The 12,062-nt window shown below is 42.3% G+C and overlaps 2 protein-coding genes across 6 annotated transcripts in view; both read right to left on the bottom strand.

Annotated features, from left to right (window-relative positions):
• KCTD5 (potassium channel tetramerization domain containing 5) overlaps window positions 1-6,973 on the bottom strand; it is a 30,938-nt gene extending 23,965 nt beyond the window's left edge. Inside the window, exons 1-2 of one of the 2 annotated variants that reach the window (XM_021411143.1) lie at window positions 6,567-6,973; window positions 11-119 (exon numbers count right to left, since the gene is read on the bottom strand). In XM_021411143.1, coding sequence (XP_021266818.1) covers window positions 11-119; window positions 6,567-6,809 — 352 coding nt within the window. In that variant the 5' untranslated portion in view covers window positions 6,810-6,973. The remainder of the gene's footprint in view (window positions 1-10; window positions 120-6,566) is intronic. The other variant, XM_021411144.1, reaches the window with a different exon arrangement.
• The window catches only part of PDPK1 (3-phosphoinositide dependent protein kinase 1), a 31,468-nt gene continuing 26,492 nt past the window's right edge, over window positions 7,087-12,062 (bottom strand). For all 4 annotated transcript variants that reach the window (XM_021411127.1, XM_021411128.1, XM_021411129.1 and 1 more), the window contains one exon: window positions 7,087-11,849. In XM_021411127.1, the coding sequence (XP_021266802.1) occupies window positions 11,742-11,849 (108 nt within the window). In that variant the 3' untranslated portion in view covers window positions 7,087-11,741. The remainder of the gene's footprint in view (window positions 11,850-12,062) is intronic.

The following is a 12,062-nucleotide window of genomic DNA, read 5'->3' as shown; positions in this document are numbered from 1 at the left end:
AAAGTCCTACCTTCCTCAGCTAGATCCTTGTTAATAACCAGTTTCCCATGTCGGAGATAGTTCAGCACTGGCCCAAAGTAGGTCGGGTCTCTGTCTATTAAATAGGCACCTGTTTCATCCTGTATTAGAAACAAACAAACAAAGAAACAAACAAGACAGCTAAAAAAGCACAGCGATTGGAATGTGCAAGCAGGAACTGCAAGCTAATACTCAGCTAAGTATCTGAATAGCAAGCAGGTACTCAGACATAGCCACATCACTTCAAGCCAGGTTTGTTTTAGATGTGAAATGAAACTCAGCAATGTAGCTGTAATCATATTTGATCAGTTACTCAACTCAAATTGTGTAACAATCAGCTTCTTTTAGCTGACCAATCGCCCCTACCCCTTGCTACTGATTACTGAAACATCAGAGCACTGGTGGCATGGGAGAACACTGAAAACTAAGGTTAAAAACAATGCAGGAAGTACTGTTCCGGTTGGAATCCTGAAGTACCAGAACAAAGGCTACATTACAGTAAGATTCAAATACCAGCTTTTTCCCTTGCTTTCTCTTTTCTTTTTTTTTAATCTTAATTAACAGCAAATAAACCTACCCTTTCTTTAATCTCAACATTTTGATCTAAAATCTTTTGTTTCTGCCTTAGCTCAGAGGTACAAATACTCACAGGGTACTGAGAACTGCCATGTACCAAGTAAGTGTTGTATGTGCATCTTCTAAAAAACAAAAAAAAAAGTATGCTGAAAATGCAGCTCCTGCCTCCCTCACGCAAAGGCATACAGCAAACTCCAGCTGATGCTCAGCGTAGCAAATAGAACACTGGATTTTGCAGAGCATTCAAGAAAATTTCCTGCACAGCTGATACCCTTGTCAAAGAAGCAAAGGAATAAAACTTTTCTTTCCCGTATAATTTAGTGTCTGTGTGAACAGTTGTGAGCAATGCAGTACTGACATACTTTGACGGCCAGACGTCTAAACTGAAGGAGCTTGATAACACGATTGCCCAACAGATACGCCAGTCCTTTCTGTCCAGCAGATCACTGAAAATATTAGTCCTCTAGCACCAAATTTTTTCCTTCAATATATATCTGATAAATATATACCTGACAAACGTTTATAAATACCTAAAGGGAGGTGGGAGGCAAATGGATGAGGCCGGGCTCTTCTTGGTGGTGCGTAGTGATAGTACAAGGAGCAATGGCCTAAAACTTGAACATAGGAAGATCCGCACTAATGTGCAGAAGAACAACTTTATGGTAATGATGATGGAGCACTAGGACAGGCTGCCCAGAGAGGCGGTGAGTCTCCTCCTGTGGAGATATTCAAGACCTGTCTGGACAACTACCTGTGCGACCTGCTGTAGGTGACCTGCCTTAGCAGGGGGGCTGGACTCGATGATCTCTTGAGGTCCCTTCCAACCCCTGCAATTCTGTGATTCTCTGATATCCTACCAATATGTACTCGAGAGTTGAGGCTGCGCCCCCAAAACTTTTTACAGTGTATTGATATTCCAGTAGATTACGAGAGATATCACAAATTCTCAGTACCAACAGCCCCAGATAAATTTGAGTCATTCTCCCTCACAACTAAACATGATGCTTGTTCTAAATGAAAAAATCCTACCGACCCAATTCCTTGCATTTAGAAATTCATACTGATACATAAAGGTTTGATGACTACATCGCAATACCTAAAACCTCTCTCAACATTTCTTAAAAGTTCTTAAACCGTCTCACTGAAAATGAATGTGGATTTATTTTCAGGCACACGGATTTCTTTTCTGGAAGGATGCACTTGTCTCATCAGGGTCAGCAGAAAGCTAGACCACAGCCTATATAATTATATATATGTTTTTCCATAATTACAAACTAATTCTCCATTTCCCCACAAGAAAACACCATTACTTGAGAGGAACTAAGTGAGGATATGGTATATTTTAAATATAATGATCCCTAACCCCATTTAACGTTGTTCCCAAGAACTGCGTGAGCGCACTAATTGAATCATTAGGAATCTATGCCCAGCTCCGTACCTCCACTGAGGTCAGAACGAGGCTGATGACTTCTCAAATACTCTTTTGAAATGGACAATGTCACAATCCACAGGATCAAACTCTTAGCTAAACACTTTGAGCTCCAATGTGTTTATCTAAAACACTAGCATCATTTACATATACCGAGCGAGCAGAATTTCTGCTAACGGCAGGGATGTGCACAGAAACACAATTATATTTGGCACTAAGGCAGGACTTAGAAACAACTGCCTCCCTTACCCTCCTGTGGTTTTTAGATCTTCATCTGGATGCCCAGAACATACTTCTTCCCTAACTACGTGACCTAAAACATTGAAAAACAGTTGACTGCCAGTACTAACCCAAACTACATTAATATCACAACACGCTCACCTAACTGACTAACCAGAAATATACTGGCAAAATAAAGTTCATCTTAACTATATCTTAGAATAATGACTATAATTAAGATGCTTTTCTTGCACTAATTTTTTAGAGCTGACAGCTAAGGATGTGCTGCCAAGAAGATTTTGATTCATCTAAAACATCCAGTGCTTCCTTCCTTCCTTAACTGTCTATCTCAGCACTATTATACTTAACTTGAGAAGGGTTTTAAAAATCAAGCAGGAATACTGTTGCCAAAAATCTTTTTAGGAAAGGTTGACAATCTTCTCACTTGAGGAGAAGTTCAATGAATGATAAAACAGTTTATAAAAGACAAACTGGTATACCAGGAAGATGCTGGAATCAGGAAATACCTAGCTGTAAAACTTACAATACAAACATGAAGGAAGTAAAACAAGGGGGAGAAGGTAAGCAAGACAGCTTGTCCATTTTCACATATTCACCTATGAACCAAAATTTAAACACTTCAGAAAACAGATCCTATTATGAACATTGGACGTGACCACTACCACTCATTTGCTGAGATGAATCTCGAATAGTCTTAAATACGGTGACACTTATCACATCGTGAGACATAAAGTGAGAGGAACAACATGCCACCAGATTCCTCCTTTCAACATCAGTTTTGCCATAGGGAGCGCCAAGGTCAATCTTCCCTCTGCCACAAGTAGAAGCACACCCGCCAGCAGCCCGCAGGCTGCCAGCCTGGCTCTGCCTCAGCACCTGCAGGTGGTTGGAAGGCAAACACGATGCCCTTCCCAAAGCCTTTTCAGTAAGAAGAATGAAGGAGATGTTACGATGCACGTACTTAAATAGCAAATAAAAATGTTGGTGTGCAAACTACGATAGAGACAATCAATCACTAGGTTTGCAACCGACATGGATAAAGTATAACCTATGAACTATTTCAGTTTTCTATTCCCACTTCTAGTAAACTCGTAGAGTTAACACGTAACCCCTCAGTGCAGCAACATGGCTGACACATGCCATATGCCTTATGGCTTCAGGCAGACGCATCTTGATTATCCATTTGTGGGTTTGCTTAAAGATCTGTTCTCATCTGAGATCAGCATTTCTTATGATCTCATTCTCTAAAGCTCCTGAAGTGCATCCCAGACAAACTCCCCATACAGCAGACAGCATGATGCGCTGCTGAAGTTGCATTTCTCATAGTCCCTTCTAACAGAGGGCTCTGTTTTGATCACTGCCTTGCTGGCTCATCCCTTAGGTTTCTCCCCGCCCCACCTATCCCTGCACTCCCATCTGGAGGCAGAGACAAGTCCGTCCGGGATGGGTGGAACAGCCACCAGCCTACAGACAAGCCCACATCCACATTCTCCTACGGTGACGTTTCTGAAGTTCAAAGCGAGGGGTTTGACGCCCTTGTGATCTTCAGGAAGAAAACACAATGGAATCAAACCCAGGGAATCCTGGCTCAAAGATGAGTTCCAGTGCTCCAAAGGTCAAGAGGACATTACTAGCTACACCCTGAAAGACCTACTGTTTGACAAGTGCAAAATTGCACCGCATAGCTGTAATCGTTCATAATCTTCAGCATATGAGTAAGAAAAATTTCTATTTTAGTATCAGACTACAACTCACAGTGGGACTCCAAAAAGTAAAACCATGAGGAAAAAACCCATCCAAGACAATCTGATTTCAATTGCTATAGGTGTGGCAAAGGAGAAGAACCAGAGCCCCGGACAATAACACGGATACTAACAAGGATTCCCTAGAAATATCTGTGCTCCTCAATTAAAAACATTTGACATCTCACATCTAAACCAGAGAGACGATCTATAGATCTGCTATTGCATCAGGATGGTATGCTCACAAACAGGTGAGACGCCTCCAACATCTGTGCAAGTTCAAGGGGAAAAAAAAAAGGGAACTGCTTGGATTATGGCTGTTGTTGATAGAGGGCAAAGAACCTAAAGGCAGGTTCTGAACCAAAGCCTCGGAAGACAGGCACTACTTGGTTAAGTAACCTTAGGGACTCTAAACACTTCTGCACTCATCTGTCTTTGAGGATTTTTCAGAAAGCAGGTTCTGAATGAGTGAAATGAAAATCAGTGACTACAGTGCAGATGTTCAAAACAACAGGGCAGAAAACTCTGACAAATGCACTGAAAAGACTGCAGAGAATGCTTAATCACTGTATGTTTGGCTTTACGTACATCCAATTGAAACCAACTGAGTTCAAAAGCCCAGAGAATGCAACTCTGAATAAGGGGAGTTTCTCCAAATACAGATTTTCCAAAACAATTTTCCCTATACCTGCAACCCCCACAATAATTTATTAAAGGTGACTATATCTGCTACAATTTCAACTAAAAAAACCCACTAAGATTTAGCCTTCAATATGAGATGCTCTTAACAAGCACCACATGAAACGGGATGAGTTACGTCAGTCTGGAAAGTGCACCTCAATGCCATATTCTCATCTCACATTTCAGTTCCACTGCAGGTCTGTCCCCATTTCACACCAAACAGCTGAAGGCCTTCACATGGAGTTATGACTCGACGCTAGACCTGGGAAATGTAAGCACTGTACAGATAGAAGGTTTAGACAATCATCTCCATTAAGTCTAGCGAGATATCAACGCTTTGGTGATAGCACTTGTGGAAGATGACTGATTGCACCAATTGATGGAAAGAAGGAAGCCAAATGCCTTAAATGGAACTAAAGCAGTTGATGCACAAATGCACCTATTATCTCCCTGAAGACATCAAGAGACAGCAAACAACCTTTTCTTTTTTTTTTTTTTTTTTCCTGGAGCGGATCAACTGGAAAAGGTTAGTGTCATTAAGGCACCTTAATTATTAAGTATGCCTTATTTTTTATTTAAGAAACCTCAGAAGAAAGCTTCCCCGTCCCCTCCCAAGTGAAAGCAACTTCTGACCCACCAGCAAGCCACCCACAGCTCCTCATTTATTGAGGTCAGTTTAAGCTAAACCTCTGAAAACTAAACAAAGAAAACACAAAAATGCTCCTCACAATGCCACACTGAAGGTATTTTCCTTTCTCTAGCTCTGGAATGCTATTCTGCTCTGCATTTTCTCAAGCATTTAAACATCCTTTATTACATGCGACAAAATGAGGAGACCCATTACCAGAATAAGTGTTTTTATAGAAAACAACTCTTTATTTTTAATCTATTAGTCATGCATTTGAAGGCTATTGGCTGTCCCCTTTTCCTCCTCAAATGCTCAGAACTGGAAGTCAGTTTTTGTCCATTACGCTTCCACATCTTGTCCAGCACTTCATGTGAATACTTTATACCCAAATACATCAAATTTCAATCGGTATTATTCTCCCTACTAAACGTGAGTCCGAGGGAACGCATGGATACTCAGTATCACCCCATTCGCAGTCGGTATGGCCCACGTAACACTTTATCCGATGAATTTCCAAAACACAGAACGTTACACCTGGATGAGAAAGGTTATTTTTCTCACTTACTGAATTCCAGCTTCATGGAGTTTTCCTTTAAGCTAAAAGAGGGGTGCTTTAGGTTAGATGTGAGAAGATTCTTTCCTCAGAGCTGCCCAGAATTGTGGGTGCCCCATTCAGAGGTGCCCCAGGCCACGGAGGGGCCCTGGGCAGCCTGAGCTGGGGGCAGCTGGCACACAGCAAGGCTGGGGCTGGGGGCTGTGAGGTCCCCTCCAACCTAAGCCCTTCAACAAACAGAACAACTCGTGGAAAAAAAAAGGCGATTTTGGTCTGGTTCTTGAAATTGTACTGGAGTGCGATGACAGTGCAGAAACAGAACGACATCGGCGCAGGCAGACGCTCCATGGAAGCGCTACTGCTAAACATGGTCAGCGTCAACATGTAAATGAACGCACAAACGATCCGGCGCTCTCTTTGCGATATTTATACGCCAGCCGCGCTATTCAAGAACCCACGGAGTTCACGAGACATCAGCCCCCGCTGCCCTGAGAATTAAACTTCCTCGGAGCGCGCGGACTCGCTAAACGCTGCCCTTTAGGAACTGCCCCACGACCGCTCCGCTCGCAGCCGCCGTTCCCGCAGCGCCCGCCTGCCGCAGCGAGGCGCCGGCAGCGCTCCCGGGCCGGCACAGCGCTGGGCCGCGGCGGCCCTGGCTGCCACGCGGGGCCCGGAGCGCCCGCGGCGCCGCTCCCTCACCTTGTCCGAGTCCAGGTCGGGGTCGGCCTGGCAGAGACGGAAGAGGAAGGACTTGGGGTCCCTGCAGAGCGTCTGCCGGGTGGTCAGGAAGCAGGTGCCCCCCACGTTCAGCCGCACCCACTTGCCGGGCACGGTGCCGGGGGGAGGCGCCGAGCTGCACCGGCGGCAGGGCCCGCCCGGGCCTCCCAGGCCGAGGCCGCCGATCGGGGCGACCGGGAAATCGCAGTGGTTCTCCGCCGCCATCCTCACCGCCGGAAGAGTCCGCCCCACCTACGGCTCGGCGGGCGCGCCTCCCCCCGGAAGCGTCCCCCTCGGAACGCTCCGCTTCCCGCCCGGCCGCGAGCCGAGGCCCGCGCGCTCCCGCCCGCCGGCACGGAGCCCTCCCCGCGGCGCTCCGCACCCGCCCGGCGCAGGGAACGCGGTGCCCTCCTCGCAGAGCGCCGCCGCGGGGCCGGAGCGCCGAGCACCCCCCGCCCCTTCCCTTGACGCGACGCTGCGGAAGGAGGAGGCGGAGGCCGGGCCAGGACCCTACATGCCTTTATTACAGACTACCGAGCATAAGTGAAATCCATCATCCGGTCACTAGCTACACATCTACAGCACAGAGATCTGTCGGAAGGAGTATAAGCAGTTATTAAATTATGAGATATGATTAAATCATTGACCAATAGAAAATTTATATAATAAAGCCAGAAAAAAAGGTGTAAAATATAGTTTACAATAATTATTCACATTCAAGGCTGTACATCAATACATACAACACCATGGCCCCGAACATGAATTCAATCCAAATAATTCATATATTAGAATTTAAATAACACAGACTGAACTAGAGGCCAACAAAAGCCAGCAAATAACCTTATAAGAATAAAAATACAAAAGTGTGTATCATATCATTGCATTATTTGCTTCTGTTTTCGTAAGTTCTTGGGGGAGGGGGGATTGTTTTGTGCGAGTTTTTGTTTTTTCCTTTATCTGTACATCACAGTTACAGCTACAAACCAGGTAGAGAATATTACACACAACTGACCGTCAACAACCTGAAGAACAGCTAGTGTACAACTATCCAGACAGATTATGGTTCCTGGTTCCTATTCGTTTCTTTTGTCAGATACAGTAATTACATGTTCTGCCACAATTTAGAACAACTGCCACATCCAGAGTTAGTACATGGTCAAAGGAAGCTTTGTCAAATCGCAGCCACCTGCATTCCCTGCCATGCCAACAGGCAGACCGAGTCCTTGGGTGCTTATCACTTCTCCAATTATTTGCTGTATAAAAGTAATTTAAAGAGGAAACAATTCTGAATTTACCCATCTTAAACTGAAAATACGCCAATCTGGAATGGAGAATTACTTGTCTGTAAACTCACTTGATCAACTGACAGGCAATTTGCATCACGAAGCTTTGTAGTAGCACTTCCTTCCATTTCATTAATAAAATGTTTGCATAAAGTATTACAGGCATTCAGCAAAACTTCAGATATAAATACCACACCTATTCATGTAATTCCATACAGTAGAAAGGACAATCAGAATCCACACACCATATCTTTAGGCAACTACCACCACACAAGTGATCTCCCCAACAGAGTGCTGAAATCAAATGTGGTTTGTTTTTTTTTTTTGTCCACAATGACATCAAGCATATTTAATTAAGCATCCACTATGAAAGTGGATTAGAATTATCACATCTTTGATTCAATCTACAGCGCTTCTCCTCCCCACCCCTCCCCAGGATTATATATAGCAGATACTTCACAAATAAATCATTCTAGAAAAATAAGTGGACCACAGTCCTATCTGATACCTTGACGTGTTTCACATGAGGACTTAGCACATGAGATATTAATAATGGGCATCAGTCTGCCTCAGCAGCACATGTGAAGCAAGTCTTTCAGAATATAAATCCTTTTCAAAACCAGACTTAAGGCCAATGGGAACAAAGCCATCTCTCAGTTTATTACGGCAATGTTGAACTTTCTGTGATAGGGCTGGACACTAGGTAATTATGCAACTCAATAATCCTTCCCAGCAGTAGTACTTCAGCCTTAAGCTCTGCCCAACAGAAAACAGAGGCTATAAACACATCTTGAAGTTCAAATCCCAAGCAAAACTAATTAAAACATTATTGACCAGTATCTTCATAAATGATCAGTCATTATTCAAAATGCAAAAGGCGGAACTCAAACAGACTGGGTTTTCAGTAGGATTGCAATAAGGATTCTGAAGCTTTCAAGTGTCCAGCAACCCATCTCTGTGCTCTGAAAGAACTTGGTTAAAGAGCAGAGAAATCACCTGGCTTCTCTGCAGCTCTGACCAATCTCCCTTGTACCTTTCATTCTGTGAACTCCCATGAGACACAGCAGTCATCTTTGAGACAAAGACTTGAAACTGCCCTGCTTCAGGTACACGCATCTAAAACAGGAACTGACCCTTCATAGTATGCAGCATATTCCAGTACACATGTAAGTGAACAAACTGGTAAAGCATACTTCAATCCACATGGTTGCTTTTGTCTTTCAAAGTCATAGGTTTTGCTTAAAAGCAGCAGCTGAGGAATACTTGATTTGGAATATTGAAGTTGTAAGGGTAGGGATGGATGCCTTTAAGAGAGGCTCACAGTTTCCTAATGACAACACTGTCATCAAGTACACTAGAATGCAGACATCCATCTTACAGACTAATTTTGCAGGCTACTGTTAACCATATTTCTTTGGCTGAAAGGTTTGGGTAGGCAGGAATGAAGGATACTGACAGAATTTTCAAGGTATGAAAAAGATTTTTTTTTTTTTTTGTCTTTAAACAGCAAGATGACTGCAAGTCTGATTGTTACTTGTTGAAGCATTTCCAGATTTCCATCTAGTCAGCAAAAGGGAAAAGGCCAAGGGCAGCCCCAACCTAGCTCTTACTGAAGCTATGGATTTTGCTTAATTAGCAGAATAACTCTGCCAGACTTCTTGTATGAGCTTCATCACAAAGAACGCAACAAAGCTCCATCACTGCCAGACTCACTTGTTTGAAGTCTACATCTCTACAATTAAATCCAAAGCTTTACAGCTGTCTTGAGTTCACCCAACGTAGCTGGAATTTGACAGCTGCAGAATGACAGTGCACAACCGTAAATTCACAACACCATCTTGCTTAAGATAGCTAATACGGGATTAATTACAGGCACAGATGGAAGGTATACTATGCTATTCAAATTTCAGTGGCAAGGAGTGTGCTTTATGTGGCGAAATTCCTTACAATACAAAGAGAACACTTCTATTTTTCTCATCACAGCCGCTTCTGCAGGACACCTTAGCTTCCTCACCACCATGCACTGTAAGCTCCTGATTTACTTTTGTCACATATGCATATATGGTGGGCTAACAGAAGAAAAGAATATATTTCCTCCATAAGAAAAGGCCACTGCACTCTCTCCTTGGAAAGGATGAAAAATGTTGGAAGAACTGAACTGTCACTGAATTCAAACATGTAAAACCAGTTTTTCGTTGGCCTTTTTTTTTTCTCCCCCCCAAAAAGATGAATAATATATCTCTTAACAAAAAGAAACCCTTACAATTAGGTATTTTCTGAGACAGTCTGATGAGCCGCTGCTTTTAAGATATTGCTTTTAGAACAGTAGCACATTTGTCCTTTTAACATTGCAGTGGAATATTTATTTATTTGATAGAAGGAAAAGCACATCATGGAGACCTCAACACGCAAAAAGATGGGATGTGTAGATGGTGAATAAATAGGTGTGATGTTTATACCACTTTCAAAACAGGGAAGGAATGCCTTTGTTCAGACCTATCATCCCTCCACAAGGTTCAGGAATACAGACACGTTGAAAATACCATTAGGGAAGTTGTTTTTACCACATAAAGTCTTTGTAACATTACAGGAAATGTTTGACCACAAAAAAGCCTTATACTGAAAAGGATAAAAGGAGATTGATATAAAAAACTCATTTTAAAGATATGCCTCAAGTACCATATGTTTTCCCGATTGTATCAACATTTTTTTTTTTTTAAACCAGATTACAGTACGGATCTAATTTTTGAAAGAAATTTGAGCAATTCAGAGTTTCTAAAAGGTCTTAAATATTAGGCCAAAGACCAAAAATAGGACTGTTTGTACACCTCATTATGCAATGAAACAAACAAAAATCAAATAATTGTACAAAGCTTTCACACTTTCTTCTCTATCCAGGTAAATAGGTTGGCCCCACTAAAATGCACAAAACATGCACACCCTGTAAAGAAAGCTTCTAGCCCTCATCTCCCGGAAAGGAGAAAAACTACTTACTACTTCAATAGTAATGTTGTTTTTGTCCTCCATACTAACTAATTAATTTTTTAGTTAGTATTAGTTAAAAGCATGCTGCTAAGTTTATTGTCTCTTGATTAAACACACAATTCATATTAAAATTTAAACTGAACGTTTAAAACTTCATATGCTTCAGAAGCCAACATTTCAATTTTAGAAAATTTTCAGTGCCATGTTCAGCATTTTACTCTCACAACCTCTATCACTGGAGCCCATCTGCCAGACACATACATCTGATTCATTCACATAATTATTTAAGTACCACGTAAATCCTGCAACCAGAACTATATTAGGAATTACACAAGGGTGCAACTGACCTGGCTACAAATGTCATACACCAATAAGCTCAGGGACTGTGAGGAAAGGAAAAGGGAAAAAAAAAAAAAAAGAAAAAGAAGTGGTGCTTAGGAGAGGCATATAAAAGCTCCCTGATGAAATACAGATCAATGATAATGTGAAAGTCACAGAAAACTCCAGCCCCATAAAACGCAAGGCTGGTACATGATTCAGGGTGTGTGCGTGTGGATTGGTTTTAACTCATCTTAAGTGTAGCTGGTAATGCAATGTCTATCCACTAGTCTGCTGCAGAAATTGAGTTGAAGTGCACAAAAGCAAGATCTTCACTGCAATGATACGCATGTGGAAGCCTCAACAGAAGCACAAAGAGCGAGCAAAGCGACCCTGAATTCCATTCGGTTTTTGCCTTTTTTTTTCCTTTTTTCTTTTTTAAAAACAGAACATTTCAGACATATGCTTCCCCTTGAGATGGTAATAGATGGGTTGGAAAGATTCCTCTGATCAGCTGCACATCAAGTTCTAGCAGCAAGAAGAGAAACTGGGAGATTTTGGATGAGCTTTACTATTTAGCAGCATTCTGGTGGTATCTGTGCCGCCACACTTCTTGTATCTTTTTGCACCATTTATGAGCGTTCCCACTCGGGTCCATCAGGTAGTATGTCCTGTTTGGCTATAAATGAACAACATTTTAGTGAGCATTCCAAGTACAGTTAAACCAAAAAGCAGTAATTATTCTGCACCTACCAATGAAATCATTATTCAGAATCATTTCCCAATCTTTCCAAAATCAAAATTCAAATACAATTATATCACATTATATAGTGCTGAATAATTGTACACCTGTCATCTTGGTATCAAGCAAGCAGTCATATCTACTGTCAGT

The sequence above is a fragment of the Numida meleagris genome, chromosome 13 (genome assembly GCF_002078875.1).
Source record: "Numida meleagris isolate 19003 breed g44 Domestic line chromosome 13, NumMel1.0, whole genome shotgun sequence".
Lineage (NCBI taxonomy): Eukaryota > Metazoa > Chordata > Aves > Galliformes > Numididae > Numida > Numida meleagris.
Note: the sequence above shows the minus strand (reverse complement) of the source record. Positions and strands in the feature narration are given on the sequence as shown.